At 38.3% G+C, this 18,066-nt stretch overlaps 2 protein-coding genes across 3 annotated transcripts in view; both read left to right on the top strand.

The window, feature by feature from the left end:
* Positions 1-18,066, top strand: part of necab1 (N-terminal EF-hand calcium binding protein 1) — a 174,888-nt gene that overhangs the window by 95,338 nt on the left and 61,484 nt on the right. The window lies entirely within an intron of this gene.
* Positions 793-16,529, top strand: zgc:63863 (uncharacterized protein LOC393372 homolog). Its single transcript, XM_061060213.1, has 10 exons — positions 793-1,011; positions 2,100-2,154; positions 3,571-3,701; positions 3,813-3,893; positions 4,502-4,688; positions 4,827-4,928; positions 7,452-7,593; positions 8,442-8,626; positions 9,960-10,072; positions 12,079-16,529. The coding sequence occupies exons 1-10, from the start codon at positions 942-944 to the stop codon at positions 12,243-12,245; spliced, it is 1,233 nt and encodes a 410-aa protein (XP_060916196.1). The 5' UTR covers positions 793-941; the 3' UTR covers positions 12,246-16,529.

The following is an 18,066-nucleotide window of genomic DNA, read 5'->3' as shown; positions in this document are numbered from 1 at the left end:
TCCCCCCATCTCAATCAATCTCGACAGAAAGTCAAATTCACTGGGGTGTCCTTTCATAGTAACATATATATATGGTGCCGGTGGATATTACCTTATGCAAGGTCCGAAACCCAACCTGAGTTTTTATATATATATATATATATATTTTTTTTTTTTAGTAGTAGATATTTATTTCGGTCCATGACCACAAAGCATAGAACATACACGAACAATAATAATAATAATAAAACAATGGCCGAAAAGGTGTAGGATGAAGTCGAGGCTTATTATGCCTACCCTTTCACATTTCATTTATACAGTATATCAAAACAAGAATAGCTGCAAAAAAACAAGTAACCTGATTTCACAAAACAGAAAACTGTTGTCAGTTAACCAAATCAAAACAATAAAATATAAAATTAAAAAAAAATTGAAAAAAATGAAAAAAATAAAATAAATAATAATAATAATAAAATAATATATATATATATTAAAGAATAATTGGGAAAATAATTTAGCGAAATATGATTTTTAAATTATTATTTATTTAAAATATTATTTTCTCAACAAACAGAGGTCACTGTGGATTTTAAAGTGGATTTTGTTGAATGTTAACTTGGGTAGCAACATTTGAATGTGGTTCGGGGGAATAAAACACACTTTCCCTCCCACATATAAAGCCGGAAAACCCAAAAACTACAGTCAAGTCAGTTTGTAGTGCAAATCTTTTGGCAGCCAATAGGTTTTGTGCACGTTGTCACGTGGCATTTCTGGCCAATTGTAGCCTAGCCACGCCATGTATGTTAGGTTGACTGTGTCTGGGACAGCTGTTGAGAGAAGCGCCCATATTTAGCCAAATGTTATCTATGTTTTTACATATATAGAGACATATTTTTTTTATCTTACTGCTTGTTTATGGCACCAGACAAAGTTTGTGATTCGGTTGTCGGTTTGTAAGAGGAATGAAAAGGCTTAAGGGGAAGAAACAAAAAGCAGGAGTTGCGGTGAATGGGAATGGATCTGTCTCAAGAGGTAAGTCAGATACTGTCAGTACAGGTAGAAACAAACACTAAAAATAAATGTGGACAAGCCAAAGCTAAAGCTTATCATTACTGTAAACCCAGTTTGAATTATTATTATTAAAATGTAGTTTTTGTACATTTTGATAACATGCAGACACTTATTCTTAGTGAATGTGGCGAAATACCATTGAACTTAATACTATTAGCCTGCTGCAGCCAGCCGACACAAACTTAAGCAGAAAACACGAATCACGAGTATAGTCCACAGTGTTTCTAACCCATTTTTAACCCTCAGCTGTCTTTTTGTTGACCCTACTTTTCAAAGTAAACTGTAACTACTTATCTGATAGAGTTGCTTGCGTGGCAGCCTGTCAGCCAACCTGGACAGTTTGGAAAGTTTCAGCTGGTGTGGCAGACACACAGAGAGAGCTGTGGGTTAATTCAATACAACAATGACAACACAAACAAGAAGAACGACTTTTAATTATGTCATCACTTAACAACACTTGTTTGTGTGGCTTAACCCTTTAAGCCACTCAAGCAGTTAAGACTTTATTTTAAAGCTTGATCTCAATCCCAGCATTGCACTAATTTACATTAGGTGACATGCCAGAGACTCATTATGGTTAGACACCGTTGTAAAGGGATTGTTAGCAAGAATGACACTTAATTGGGGCCAACTTAGAAACACCTCAAACCTTTTCCGTCCAAGAAAATCGAGTTAAAATATTTGATTAAACGGGGAAACTTGTCATGTGATATATACAAAAAAGTCCTAATTTAATTGTGTGTTAATTATTATTCCCAAATCCAAGAAATTATTGGAAGTGTTTTTTCTGCATTTGAATCAACTCGACTATTTTTAACCTCAACTCGATATCTCCTCTCTCCTCCCATGCCTCATTCATCTCTCTCACCTCACATCTTTCTATCCATCTGTCCACAACCATTCTCCCCTCTCTTTATTTTCTGTTTTCCGCATTACTTTTTTTAATGCTCACTTTCTTTAATTCCTAAAATATGTATTTTTCCCTCTTTCACACTCTGTATTTTGTTTCTCTCTTCCTCCTCCCCTGTCCTTCTTTCTTTCTTTTACAGAAGCAGATTGTGGAAGGAAAACGAAGTTGGCTGAGATCCATCAGGCTTTGATCAGGTGAGGCAGTGACTATTAATAACAAGCAGACATGTGTCTGTGTGCTTATAAGGGTTCTTTCTCTGTGATCAAGAAGGACATATTCATTTGAATTGTATAGTTAGATTTGCTTCCTGGAGGTTTTTTCACTTTTTTTAAATTTTTGTTGAGGAATGGCTGCGCAACACAGGTTCTACTATATGAAATGTATCTATTGATATTTAGTGAGGCCCTACAACAAAACATTCTTATCTGTCAAAATCTAAATTTAGCCTGAAAGAGTATTTATTTAAAGAAATCTAAAAAGCCTAAATTAGTGCTGGAGCAGGATGATTTTTTTTTACCCTAAGTGGTTATGCCCTTCTCTCTGAGGATCCCTGTCCCACAATTAGATGGTATGCATTTAACCTGAGACAGTGACCTTCATCATTTTTCTGCTAAGCTAATTTCACACATTAAGATTACTCACATGTGCCCAGAAGAATAGCGTGCCGAGGATCATGCAGACTTCAGTAACAGGGGGGCACGTGGGACTTGGATGAAATGGCACTGGGAAGCTCATGCTGAATTTAGCAGGCAGAGTTAGTAAATTAAGGGTTGAAATGCACAAGAGCAAAGCAACAGTCCTCTTCATGCATTCAATTTAAACATGTGGACACACCACATGATCCCACAGTGTGGGACGGATGTGGATTGAATAAAACATTGACAAATCAAAGGGTGTCTGGAGGGAAAGATTGTTCATAAATAAATCCATCCAAACTAAGTCTTAAGAGTCAATTGCATGCAGACATAAATTCAAAGAAGGACTTAGATCCATTTTTCATTTTACTTGATGTGTTGCTTGTTATGTTAAAATACACAGATGTCATAGCATTATGATCACTAACAAATAAAGTGAAACAAATTGATTATTTCGTTGCTATGGCATCTCTCTGTGGGTGGGATATGTCAGACACCAAGGGAACATTTTGTCCTCTCAGTTGAGGTGTTTGAAGCAGTCAAAAGGGGGCAGGGGGTAAAGATGTGATTCAGGGTTCATTGATGCTCATAGCAAAGCAAAGCCTGACCTGTTTGGTTCAATCCAACAGAAGAGCTTCTGGAGCTCAGAGAACATTAAAGCTGGTGCTGACAGGAATGGGTCAGAACACACAGTACCTCGATGGGTCAGGAAAAGGGGGGCGTACTAAATATTGGACAAATGGTCATAATGTTAGAGCTGAGCCTTGTAAAATACTGCACACAAATACAGAAAACAACTCTTAATCACTGAGATACATTGGTTTGTAAATCACAGAGATTATTTTATCCAAAGCCTTTTTAATTTGTTATAAGAAAATACTGGTTTATACAGATTTTTTTTTAACATACTTTGACCAAATTTTATAGAAGTGCATTACACTAAACAATGCCCAATTCTGCCTCTTGAACGCACAGTGATCCAGTGGACATTGAGACCCTGAGGAGAGCAGCAGCCAGTAAAGGCGGTCTCCTCACTGATGAACTGAGGAGGAAAGTCTGGCCCAAGCTGCTGAATATCAACGTGTACGATCTACCACATAAACCTGGTGAGTGGTTGACTGATAATGCTATTTACTTGATTGATGTATTCAACATAACACTATAACTAACAACAACAACCTTTATAGCTAAAAAGTAAATATGCTCTTCTTTTATAGGTCGAGATGTGAGGGAGCACCACAAGGACTACAACCAAGTAGTCCTGGATGTGAGGCGGTCCATGAAGCGGTTTCCTAAAGGTGTGTGAGTTATCTTTGAAGATAGCAGCATCGTTCACTCTGCCTTTTTATCAAACTACAGCAACATGCAGATATGTGGCTGGGTTTAATATTTAATTCAATACGTTAAAGCAGCAACGGTGTTGTGAGCCAAAATCACAATGTTTGTTGATAGTGCAATTATAGATGTATAAAGGGACAATACATGTTTCTGTTGAAAGTTGTTTTAGTAATAGGGTCTTGTGTAAGTATTTACATTATTTTATTTTTTTGCCAGTTTGTAATTTTTGGGAGCTAAACTTTGTTTGATTTGTCAGTTTCATACAAAACTCTTATAATTAGAAGTCAGTCAGGACTCCTATGTCCAATGTTGACCTAGTTTCTAGAATAATCATCCCAGAATTTTCCAAGGTTTTTTTGGTAAGTTTTTTTACTTACATGTAAACAAGATTAAGTTTCCAAAACAAGAGATTAAACAGACACCATAATGTAGCGATGGAGCCTGAATGAGATTATAGTGTGGTTAAAAGTTCTTGACCATGTCCCAGTGTCCAGTAAGACTTTTATCAAAGTTTGAGAGAAGCAACAATCCTGTTGTATGAATGTGCTGATTCTTAACTCTCCCTCAGGTATGCCAGCCACAGAGAGAGCCGTGCTTCAGGAGCAGCTCATCGACACCATACTGGAGGTTTTGAAAGGAAACCCTCAGCTGCATTACTACCAGGGCTACCACGACGTGGCCGTCTCTCTGCTGCTGGTAGTCGGAGAGCGGATGGCCATCGCTCTGCTGGAAACACTGTCCAACTTCCATCTCAGGTTTTTACATTTCCCCATTTAATTTTAATCAGTGTAAACTCCTCACTTTTAAGGTATTGATAGATCTGATTAACCAAGTATTTTTCCAAATCATTAAGCACTAATCTTTCCTGTCTTGTCTTCTCTGTCTGACTTTAGGGATTTCATGGATCCAACCATGGACAGAACGAAGCACATTTTAAACTACCTGATGCCTATTCTGGAGCAGGTTGATAAAGAACTACACGACTTCATGATTAGGTACATTGACTTACACTTACTTATTTATTACCCCTTAAGACAAAAAACATCACTAAGCACTCGTAGTGTTGATCTGAACACACTAGAACTGTCTGTTGGAGAGAAATGCACTCCAAATTTGGTTGACACTTTGCCCCTTTTCTTTATACATTTTTAATGTTGAGTAACTTTGGATAAAATGTGATGTGTGTAACAACCACTAGAGGGCATCAAAGTGTTGATCTTCACCTGTGTGAATCAGACAGAAGTGCTTTGGTTGTGTGTTGGAGCTCAGTTAAAAAAGCATCAAGAGGTTTTCGAGTATCAGATGGTCCAGCAGCTGTTTCTGTCCCACCAGGGAATGCAAAACATTTACCTTTATTTATGAAGTATAATTAGCTAGAACATGGCTTATGATTTTTTTGCAGTTTATTTAAACAGCAACCAAAAAAAGCAGACACTGCAAGTTTAATTTACATGTGTGGCCAAAACTTGGGTTTTAAATGTTTGCAGGCCGTTACCTGGAGTTCGATTGACTTTTTTCCCGCCTGTTCATGTTTAATTTTGTTCTGGAAACCTCCATATCTGTAAATTACCGGTCTATACAGAAAAAACAACAACAGAACAGAAGAATCCAGACCTTGAACTTGCAGAAAAACATCAGGATAAACAACGCCCCACTTCCCAGTCCGGAGGGGTCTTTCTTTTTATGAGCTCTTCAGCTTCCTCTTATCTTCCTTCATGTCTTTGCCTCTTTTCTTTTACCTTTTTTTTCCCTCCTGCTCCCACATTTTCTTCTCTATCTGTATCATCTCTCCCTCTTCATTTTATCTCTTTTATGTCCCTGTCATCATACATGTTCCCTGCCCTTTGCTCCCTGTCTTTACCCCTCCCCCCGTCCATCACTCCCACCGGCTTTTCACTTGTCGCTCTCTCTCTCTTCCTCTTGTACTTATCCTTCTTCCTCCCTGAATGTTCCTATCCAATATTTATCAGCAAACTCTAAGAGTATCCAATTTACTGGAGACACTGTCAAAAATAACTGCCTATCTCTGTCAGCACACATCAAAGACAGACATGGAAGAGAAGAGTAGACTTTTGAGTAGCTAAGGTAACTAAACATGTTTCTCTGAAATCAATCAGGCTAAATCTTTAAGAATTGATAGTGTTATGAGAAAACCTGCAGTCCTCGTGTTTCCAGGCCGTTTGATGAAGCCAAACAATTTAAAAGTGTTCTACAAATGAAGGAAAAATACCACCCAGCTTGGTCAAATCGATGCATGATGTCATCTGAGGCTCGAGAGTAGCTTTTGAGAAAATCTGATTTCATCCAGTCATTATTTTACATATTGCTCCTAAAGAAAGTAATTGTTTATCTCAGTTTGTCCTTGATTATTAAACCTCCTTGGAGCAACATTCAATTTGTCGTTTTTAGCGACCCCGTAGTCAAAAAAAAAAATTGTCTTGTACATGTGTACGACGGAGGATTAGGGCCATGTTAAATTGTATTTATTATTTATTTATTTAATTTTATTTATTATTTTCTAATTTTGAGATTAAACTTGTAAATTAACAAGAATAAAGTTGTAAATGTACGACTTTAATCTTGTAAATTTATGAGTTTAATCTTGTAAATTAACGAGTTCGAGACCAGCCTGCGCGAAAGTGATGAAAGTAGAACTCTTAAAGTCTTTAAAGAATAAAAGAATAAAGTGGTTATTTTAGTCTATATCAGAAGAGCAGCAGCATCCTGTTCTCAAATGACAAACATGGAGCATCTTGTCCTAAAGGTTTCACTAATAAGGAAATAGACTACTTCCTTGTGTAGTCTGTAAAAACAGTTCAAGAGAAGTTTTCACTTCAACTTGAAAGACCTTGTTTATCTGTAAAATTATGAACAGGACACAAACTGTCTCTGCACATGAGACACTTTAACAAGGCAGACCAATAACAGACACAAATAGTTGTGTTGTTTACTTATGCAGATATGAAACTACACATGCTTTTGGCACATCATCATCTTCACATTGTCATAAAATATCAGCACCCTGAAAAGATACTGCAAGAAACTGAAGAAAGAAGCACACTGACTTGGAGGAAGCTGTCTGCAGAGGAAAATACTTTTAGAGTTCTACTTTCATCATTTTGTGCAGGCTGGTCTCGAACTCGTTAATTTACGACTTTATTCTCGTAAATTTACGAGATTATTAACAGTCAAATGAATCATTAATGGAGAATCTTTGTAAAATAATCAATTCGGTTTCACCATCAGTTAATCGCCAAATCTGACACTTTCCCAGCTGCTGCACTTTCAGGCCTTAAAAATAACAACATAGAAGTAGTTATGTTTTTTGCTGATGTACTTGTTTGCTTTTGTAGGTCATCAATATTAATTTAAGTGTGTTTCAAAACCAGCTTAAAACTACTCACAGGAGCTTTAAATAAAACGTTAAACGATCAAAATAAAAGGAATATATTTTAAACGTGTGATCTTCTAGTTTTTTATGTTTCATGTCTTTACACGTTCATCTCTTCTCTTTTTAGAGCCGAGGTGGGAACCATCTTTGCGCTGTCCTGGCTCATCACTTGGTACGGCCACGTGCTGTCAGAGTTCAAACACACCCTGAGACTGTATGACTTCTTCCTGGCCTCACACCCGCTGATGCCCATCTACCTCGCTGCTACGGTAAGAACGTGGCAAAGAAGCAAAAAAACAGGAAATGAACAAGAGGAGGTGCCATTGTTTGGAAATCCTGATGCTCATAGATAGATACACACTGCCGCAGACTCATATACTCACACACACAATGAAGCAAAGTAGTGTGAGGTGGCTTGACTAGTTAATTAGATACCTTCTTATGAACAGATGAGAGAAAGAGAGGTATAAAGAAACAGACAGAGGGGGAGATAAAAGAGAGGCAGGAGGAGGAACGCATTAAGAAACCAAACAAGGAGCTGACTGATGTTTGAAATCTGTCCTTTTGTCCATCTAAGTAAGAGTATAAGCAGGTTGGATCCCCCCCACCCATTCCTCTCTTAAATGTGTTCCTTTAGGTGCTCTCAGACAGAAATAAACGCTGATGGAACATGTGTCTGTAGAAATCATTTATTTTGTGTTTACATGTATCATCTTGAAGGTGTTTGAGTGTTAAGAGGCCTTTTAAAAACGACTGGTTTCATGCATGTTGATTACTGTGTACATGTTGCCTGTTTGTATTTGAAGATCTGTGTGTTTGTGTGTGTGTGTGTGTGTGTGTGTGTGTTTGTGTGTGTGTGTGTTAGGGAAGGGGCCGGGCAGAGGGAGAGTTCTGTTTGAAGTGTGTGAAACAACAAAGCAGAATGTAGTTCATGTTTCCTCCAAGGCTGAGTGCAGCGCACAGCAGGGGGGGTTTAACTCTTCGTCAGCCTGCTGAGCGCTCACTCTCTGCCTCGGCAACATCCACCGAAGCTGCTCACTGTTCACTTTGTGGAGTCTAACTCGTGTTTATGCAGCTTCGGGGGTTAACGCTCTCTTCTTCTCCTACTGCTCCTCAGATTGTGTTGCACAGAGAGAAGGAGGTGAAGCAGACAGAGTGTGACATGGCCATGGTCCACCACCTCCTCTCCCGCATCCCTCAGGATCTCCCATATGAACTTTTGATTGGCCAGGCCCAGGATCTGTTCGACCAGTACCCTCCATCCCTGCTGGCCAAGAGGGCAGCCCTGCAGTCTCGCAAGAGGTGAAGGAGCATCAGTTGAAACCATAAATTTAAGATCGGAACATTTTTTTAAGGCTGTTACATTTGTGATAACTTGATCAATATACAAAAAGTAGGCTTCAAACCAGTATATATAAGGTTGAGGCCAAGAATGACATTAAAATACCTCCACATGAACTGAATGTGATTTTATGACCTCAGTCATGTGCATAATTACGGACACTTCAATCTGGTGAAGTCTTCTCATTTTGGATGAATGGTCTAACTGTTAAAAACTGTTAAACTTACTATATCTTATAAATAAAATGTACTTGTTGCCTTCCCTAGCAAGTTGGCAAGACAAATGCACACTGTCAGTGACTTTGGACATCTTCAAGCTGTTGTGAATTTAGGTCTGCAAAAGATTATTTTCATCCTAAATGAATACATTACTTAGTTTTAAATCAGTCTGTTTGTCCACAAAATGACTTCTAAGATACTTTATTATTGAATTTCATGATGAGGTAGAACAACAAGCTTTTTTGCTTAAACATAACTAAAATGATTTATCACATTTGGATTTTGGTTTGTTGGAGTTCTCTCAGGTTAACCCCTCAATAACATCGTAGTTACAAATGTTCTCTTTATTATTCTATTTTACGCTTCTTGTGCCGTGTTGAGGGAGCATGCAAAGACACTATGATTCTACTGTTTTTATACATACTGTATGACTTGACCTGTTGCTCCTGCACATCTCTGTTTTCGGCTTTTTGTTTTTATCACAACACATGACTCAAATACAAAAGTGCAACACATGAAAAAAAAAACGTTTTAAATGCTCAATGAGTACTTTTGTAATTCCATCAGTAACCAGCAGGGTGTACACTTCCAGACTTTGAAGTGCTACATACTTACCCATGGGACATTTGGCGTGTGTGTAACCATGCATGAGACACATTTTCAATATCATTTTTTATTATTGAGCAGGAAACATAAGACGCATAACTGCATCTTCTGTCTCTGTAGCTGAAGTCTGCCCATCAGTCGTCCTCTTTTTACAGTGTCCTTCAGTGTTACTTACAGTCATTGTTCAGGAGAGGAAGTGACATCACTGACACCAGGCCTTGACTGAGTGATCCTGAAAGTACCCTCTGTCCCATAATGCATTACTCCTATTGCTTCTTACTATATACTAGAGATGTTGAGTTATCAGATCTCTCATATTGTCTTATTTTCCCCCTCGCTGTCTTTATCCATCAGAGCGCTGTGCACTCAAAGGCATGATGATAGTCCATCATTGTTTTTTGCTTTCCCTTTGACTTGACTCTCTCATCCATCCTCCTCTAACCGTCCCTCTCTGCTTCTCTTCCTCCAGTCTGTCCATCAGCACCTTCCAGGCGTTTCAGCGCTCGACCCTCCACCAGAGGCCCGACTCTGTTCTCCAACGTCTAACCAAAGCCCAGGGCGCCGCCGCCGCCTCCAGACACGGTAAAAATAGTTACTATAATCGTATTAGAGACCCCGAGGAAGGCCTCTGCACGTACAAGGCCATAGAGACACACGTGCAGGGAGTGAAGTGAAACTGAATTCTTAACTGGTTCTCTTTCAAGTTGCATTACATTTAAAAGCATCTGTTAGAATGTTTAAAGCAAACATTTCAATCTACCCATCAAATTAATTTGATGGATCCTCATCTCTTAAAATGGTTCAGAACAAGGCAATAGTAAATATGCCATCCCCTGCAGAAAGCTGCACACCCCTGGGCCAATCATTAACAAGTAAACAAATGATGTAGTACACCCTCCAGACCAATCAAATGCACATTTAGATATGCCAGAACAGAACAAAGAGATGCCTTATTCCCGTAGGTTTTTTTTTTTTTTTTTTAAACTGATCAGCGGCGTCTGACATATTGTTCTATGATGAACTGGCAATAAAAAAATATGCTGTTATGTTCCCCTTAGGCCAAACAGCGTAATACAACATTTGATGCACATCATTCCCTGAAGTTTCATCACAATTCAATTAGCGAGCATCCACAATGAAAAGCATCACCGACTGAAAATGTGTCCATCTAGAGCACCTCCTGATTTCAGTTTGTCAGATGATGATGGAGTCAATTAGGGCTGGGCGATATGGACCAAAACTCATATGTTGATATTTATTAGCTGAAAGGCGATACTCGATATCGATATGTATTTTATTAACAGTGAAAACACATGGAAAGTAAACTACCTGTTTGTGAATTGAAAAGTAATATTATAAAATAAAAATGTTACTTAAATACAATAAACGAGAGAGAGAGGAGGAGCAGGGTTTAGAGGGACAGACAGTCAGTCATCATCAGTGAGATGAGAAAAAGGTGACCTGGCACCTCTGTAACGTTATGTTAATGAAACATAAACTATATTCATATTAACGATATTGTTTTACCCTATATCTTGTTTGAAAATATATCGATATATCTTAAAAACTCGATATATTGCCCAGCGTTAGAGTCAATCAGCCTGAGAGACAAAGCTGGTGTCTAAACGCTGAAAAAGTTATGAATATAAACTGATCAGCTGACTTTGGAAGTTATAATCCTTTAGATTTTTGTTACAGATCAACCTATCTGAATTGGTTGTAAAAAAAAAAAAAGTGAATTACTGTGAAGCAGTTCTTCTACATTTAGCCTGTATGTCTGTAAAAACCTATAATTACTCAAAACCAGCCAGTCAGCCTGTTCCTGACACTAGAACTTTAGTAAACATGAATCATTGAACCTCAGTCACTTTTTCTCATAAATGTCTTTGTGATGCATCTTAAGCTCCACAGTCTTTTCATGACTGGACTGTTACGCCTCGTCGTCTGTGTAAAAAGGTACTGAAGCAGATCAGTAAGGGAAGAGTTGTTTTCGCAGCTTATCCAGCTGCTCACATCATCAAGCTCACATTCTTCTAAAGTGGGTGAACACGCAAAGTGAATCAAACTGTCGAGGTTGTGATTTGACTCGTAAATCAAAACGATATTGTTAGAAACAATAATCAGTAAATTAACAGGTTCAGGCTGGACTACTATAAGTCGTTCCCTGTTTGACTGACAGGCTGCATTTAAAAATCTCTGAATCCTCGCAGCCCACAGTTTGTTTTTGTGATAAATGTCGAAGCTCTTCTACTTTTTTAAATAATATTTTATGTTTGCTGCAGCCATTTGTAAGCTTTGTTAAAATCATTTAAATGAAATCACTGCCGGAGATCAAAGAGGAGGATTTTGTTGTTTAGTACTTTTTTGATGTGTGTTAAAGGTTTTGGACCATCCTTGTCTCCACTCCCGATGTGTTTGACATCCCTTGACCCCTTTTTGTTTTTAATCCCAGTAACAAATTTCAGCTTGCTCCCCCTGTGGCCCAGTTTCCAGCACTATTTGAATCCTCTTGACCCTTTCCTGTCTCTACGCTCCTCACGTCTGACCCCTCCTTCTTGTTCCTGTTCTCGTGTCCTCTCGACACTCAGGCCTGGAAGCAGCTCTGCCCCGGGAACGAGGCCAGTTGTGGGGGAAGGGGAACAGGATGGTGAAGATGGCCGTGTGGGGACTGTCGGCGACGCTCGGGGCGGCTGTGTTTGCTGTGGCTCAGACGGCTTTGGACTGGGGACCCGACGTGTTACTACAACTGTTCTGAAGTGGCGGTGGGGATTTAGACTTTTTGACACACACTGACACACAGTGACAGCAGAAACAGATCTGCTATCTGCTCTTCAGATGACAAACAATGAACAAACAAAGACATGAAGTGACTTGTTGAAGGCTCTACTGCTAAGAGGACATGTCGGAGGAAAGCTGGAGGAGGTCAGTTATCTCGGTGCCAAACAGGTTGTTGCTACTCAACCACAGTGAACATATGTTAACTACCAGTCAGCCTCAGGGTGTGTGTGTATCTGAACAAGTATCCCAAACCACATATCACATATAAGCATGGATGGATAACGTAACAGGCCAACCATTGTTTGATTAACTTGCCGTCACCTGATGGCATTCAAAGGACCAAAAGAAGTCCCAAAATGACAATAAAGACACAAAAAACCTCAGAGTTGTAAAATGACAAAATCAGTATCTACCAAGAACACCACAGAACATCAACAAAGAAGTTCCAAACATCAACAAGGGGACGCGGAGATTACAATTTTAAACCACAATGACCTCAAAGAAATCCAATACAAGAACCAAAATACACAAAATAACCTCAAAGGGATGCAAAATCACCAAAAAGATACATTAAGCAATCTCAGAGACAAAAAAAAAAGCAAATCTTCTATAGAGATGCAAACCAACCACAAATTGAAATAAAATAACCTAGAAGTGCAGAAAAAGATACACAATACAAAGACACGTTATGACCACAGAGAGATGTAAAACCAAAATCTTTCCACACATGTGAAACATTAAGACATCTTGTTTCTTTTTTTCCACTGTTGCTCTCAAGTTACCGGTGTAACACTCTAGACGTGTCTTGTTGTGTTTCCTGTAAGCTGATTATTTTGCTGATATCTCACTTTTAGCCTGTCGTGCTTGTTTTGTTGCATTTTTTGTTGACGTTGTTTAAGTACATTTGTCGGTTCAGCAGCTGTATCTGAGAGCCAAAAGTGCCCATAGCCAGCACGATGACACATGAATACAAATTATTAAAGAGTATGGGGTTTCTCTGCTGAAAGCTTCCAGTAGTGAGGAAAGAAGGAGAACCGGAGAGGAAAAAAGGAAAGATGTCGGGACAGATTCTGCCTGGAACACCCTGGAATGAATTGCTTCTTTCCTGGTGTCGGAGATCTAAATCCACAGTAAAGGTTTCACACACAGACAGAGCGAGCTGAACTCAACGCAGCACTCAATGCAAACAGTGGCTGTCTTAAGAGATACATTTTTGCAGCAGTCTTCAAAACAAACGTTTTGTTTTTAAATGTTATTTTTATATTTTTTCCCGAGCACAGTTTTCTGAACGTTGTTGGCCAACCTCTGCTGAATGGAAGACACCAGTACTTTTTTACATTTTTAAAATATTTAGTAGGTTTGCGCCAACACCCACCCTGAACTGTCGTCAACAGAACTACAGTCCATGCACTCAGCTTTTCTTTAGCATCTTATTTCTCTGAAATATTCTCCATGATAGACCAATAAAAATGATTTGAAGGCTACAATTTAGGAACATTTGGACGGATTATTTTAACAAATGCCATGGGGTAACAGAGGTTGACCTTTGAACTTTTTTTTTTACATTAGAAGTTAACTACTTAAAAAAAGGCACCACACAATCTAAAGCGTAATTTCATAACCTGAATATTAATAATACAGGCCGTTTCCACCTGAGGCACATGCATATGTATGGAGCACGCGGGGTTCTCCAAACAGTGATGCATGCTCTAGTTGTTGCCTCATATTGTGAAACATTTATCAGCTTGCACTAGCGGAGCCAAGCTGCTGCATCTGTAAACACAACTTCACTGGAGTCACAACACTCCTTTTCCTCTGCCGTCACATTTACAGTGAATGTGTCACATCTGTGCTCAGCTGAATGTGAAGTGTACACTGTTGATTTTAGATGTGTGTTAACACATGATTTCAGCTGCTTTACACTTGTGTTGTGTTCAACACTGGAGTGAAGTAATGTGTTGTACAAAATGCAGAGTCATTTTCCCCGAGCCCGGCAGCTTCTTTGAAGAGCTGAGTAATCATTTAAAGCAGTAAATCCATCAAGATCCAGGAGGAGATGCTGAAGGGAATTCCTCACAAAATGACAATTTCTGTCGTTTTGATAGGTGTTAATCAGTCACTTTATTAGACAATCAATAAACCAATCAAAGACGTGTAGCTCAGGTAATTAGCTAGCCAATTAGCATTCAGACATCCAGTCAGCCAAACAAGCTGCTGTGTAGGTTTGAAAAGCCATGTATTGTTTTTCTTGTGCCGCCTCACATTTCCACATGTGCCTATGATGTGATATCCTGTGTTCATTTTTGAGAGCGAGAGTTTGAAAATGTTCACTTTGGTCAGTTTCTTTTTCATTTCTTGTAACTTTTCTGGGCATTTTCTGTTTCAATTTTCATGCTATCAGGAGTGTACGTAGTTATTTCAAGAGCAACAGTCTGGTTGGCTATTTATCAGAAATACTTTAATATTAATACCACGGGGGAAACTCAGCGATGTTTGAACATGTAATTGGACAGTATGAATGTGTATTTAAAATGAAAATGAGGTACAGGAAAACATGTATTTCTGTGGTTGGTAATTATCATTGGACTGGTGTTTTTATTTATATTATCTTAAAACAGGAGTAGTTAGACCTTTAAGTTAATACACTTGTTTGTTTTATTGCAGTGTTGAGTTGATATATACCACTCTCACGTTGTGTATGCTAAATAACAGGCTACCACTAGTTGCCACTTAGCTTAGCTTAACTTGGCTCAGCATGGCTTAGCTCAATTTAGGCTAAAGACAGGAAGAAGGGTGAAATAGCTACCTTGACTCTGTCCCGAGTTTAACAAAAATAACGAACAGCACTTAAACGCTCCCTAAGAAACAGTGTGTGGTATTCTATGGAGGTTATGAGCTGGGCTTTTCTTGGGCGGGTACATTTACAGACAGGCGACCAGCAGAAACGTATACGTATGGAGTAGGATAGAATGAATTTTTCAAAAGTAATTTACAAGCTTATTTTCCAAAATGCTTAAGTCCTTCTTTACATTTTTGCCTCATGCGTTATCTAACTTTACAGATGAAGGTAATGGAAATAAAAGGACATTTTAAAGGGAAAGTTTGCTGCCATATGATGCATGCTGACGTTGATGTACGCTGACATTTATCCTGCTGTTACTATGTAACAGATCATGCAACAGCGAGTTTAATTCTGTTGATGCAAGCTTTCATTTGACATTGATTGCATGTGGTTGTGAATTTTATGCTTTGAAAAAATGTCTTTAAATATGCAGGGAGAAAGCTTTTGAAAAGGGTCTGTGATCTTCAAACAAAAGTCAAGATGCTACTTTATTGTTGTATTATTAGTGCCAGGTAGACACACACACGTACACTAACACTCACACTCATAGAGGAAAAGAGCGTTGGTTGGTGCCAGATCATAATGAGGATTTAATTTCTGCCCCTGGCTCATGGCACGCTGAAGACAAATTTCTCCTTGTCTCTTTTCCTTTTTTCTCACATTCACACTCGAACACCTTCAGCAACACCTGCACTGCTCTGAGTCTGCCAGAGACCTTTGATGAAAAATAATTGAAGCATGATCGTGGGTTTAAATTAAAATGATGTAGATGTAAAAATGAGAAGATGGATGTTTGAGATGTTGATCTCTCTCTCTCAAACTTGAAGAAAACATGAACAAAATAAGATTTATAATTTAATTTCTCTGTAGTGCAATGGATGACTTTTGATGAATTTTTATTTGAATCTATCATTTGTGATCAATGCTACAATTTAATTATCTTTTTTAGTCTTCCTTGTTTAATTTAGCCCACATCTGCAAAGCTCTTTTAAGCTCTTTTGCACTCCACCTATTACACAACCTGTTAAATCTGTTTGCCAAACAAAAAAAATAAAATACCATGGATAATAATAATAATAATATTATATTGTTTTTTTATAGCGCTTTTCTAGGAACCCAAAGACGCTTTGACAAAATATAAAACCAATAATTTTTTGAATTTGAGTAAAACTAATCAATTTTTATGTTAATTATGACACTTGTACTGCATCTTTAGAAACAAAAATACAAATATTTCTACTTCTAAATGAAAGCTGAACGATTAAGAGCAAAATAACACAAGAAAAATAGAGTGGAAAAATCCAGAATACTTTTGAGTGATTTCTAAAAACAGATTCTTCAGTTGAAGAGGATGTAACTTGACAGTAGCTGAAATCTCATTTGACAGCCACTCATACGGTTGATTTAAACAACCCCCCCCCCCCCAAAAAAACCCCGATACAACCCAGAAAAACAAACACTTTTTATGTACATCAAAATAACTCATATTTCATCCCAAATTATGAGTTCAGCGTTGTGTGATGAGCAGCCTGAAGCTGAACTCCCAGAGAGCTCGCGTTGAGCCTCTCATGACCGCTCTGTCCTCCCCTCAGGTCTGAAAAAAATCCCATGAGAATCAAATCACACCAAATGCTTCTACAGATAATGCAATAAGCCCTTAATGTATGTGTGCACATTTCCCATATAATGGTTACTTAACCTTTTGGTACAAACTGTACTCTTGAACATATCAGGTTCTTTGCACCTTGTACTTGTGAAGTGGTTTTATTGAGACAACAGAAGATGTTTCTGTGTGTTTGAAGGAAAAGAGAATAAATGAAGAAAACACCTTCTGTTTCGTTCTTTTATAAGTCCTTACTTACTTTCCTGCAAGCCATAAATAACCTTTGTTTATAGCTGTGACACACAAAGGATGATGGTGATACACCACACCACAACACCACACATGTATGCACAGTTATGCATTTTAAAGTTTTTCTGTCTAATGATTTTTTATTTACAGTTTCTGTAATAGTTTATAATAAAAAGCAGCATTTATTAAGCTAATCATTGCATACGTTAACTAGTTCTATAGCTTCTAATATGTGATCAATGTTTGTCCTGCCTTTGTCTACTATGAATGTCTACTTAATATTTTGTTTCAGACTGTGTTGTAAATGATGGCATTTTGTTTGCCAGGCATTGCCGCGCAACGTCACTGATGCACAAGAAAGTGGAACCTCAGACCTCCCAGTCAGCTGCGTGGTTTTTAAAGGGGCGTTATCAGGAAGTGCAGGAAGAAATTTCTACAACCATCGCAGCTACAAGATGTGACGTATCTGTGTTGCTGCTGGGCTTGGTCGCTGGGTCAAATCTTCAACTGAAATGACTCAAGTTCATTAGAACACAAAAAAAGTTTAGCATGCGATCATTAATATGTCAACACTAATTATATGTCAAGTGATGTCCTATATATTAAATACTGAAGCAGCAGCAAATTATACCACATCGAAGGCTTTTTAAGATTTATTTTTGGGCTTTTTTGGGTCAACAACATGCGGTCGGATTTGAACCTGGGTCTCCCACATGGGGCTTGCACACCAACCAGCGCCCCAAGCAGCCATCTTTTTTTGTTTTACGAAATGGTTAATAGCACTCCTCTTTACATTCAGTTACTGTTTACACGCTTTATTTGATGAACAGTTGTGATTGGTCAGCCCTGTATCAGGTCGGATTTGAAATTAGTCTGCAGAGTGTGTAACCTGCCAGAAGAAATAAAACATGAATTTGCAAATTCCTCTATTTCCCAGGTGTATTTATTATGCAGGCCAATTTAAAAAGCATTGGAAGATTAATCAACAGTTAATACTGAGCTGGTTTCAGCATTACATATGCATCCTTTAGAACATCCAGCTGCTGTTTCAGTGACTTTGCAGCTTCAAAGAAAAAAACAACACATGGATCTCCCTTTCTTCCT

The sequence above is a fragment of the Labrus mixtus genome, chromosome 16 (assembly GCF_963584025.1).
Source record: "Labrus mixtus chromosome 16, fLabMix1.1, whole genome shotgun sequence".
In the NCBI taxonomy this organism is placed as follows: domain Eukaryota; kingdom Metazoa; phylum Chordata; class Actinopteri; order Labriformes; family Labridae; genus Labrus; species Labrus mixtus.
Note: the sequence above shows the minus strand (reverse complement) of the source record. Positions and strands in the feature narration are given on the sequence as shown.

Coding starts and splice junctions, on each gene's coding strand:
- zgc:63863 (XM_061060213.1), top strand. CDS start 942: ATGAAAAGGCTTAAGGGGAAGAAACAAAAAGCAGGAGTTGCGGTGAAT. Junction 2,155..3,570: donor ATCCATCAGGCTTTGATCAG/GTGAGGCAGTGA, acceptor TTGAACGCACAG/TGATCCAGTGGACATTGAGA. Junction 10,073..12,078: donor CGCCGCCGCCTCCAGACACG/GTAAAAATAGTT, acceptor CTCGACACTCAG/GCCTGGAAGCAGCTCTGCCC.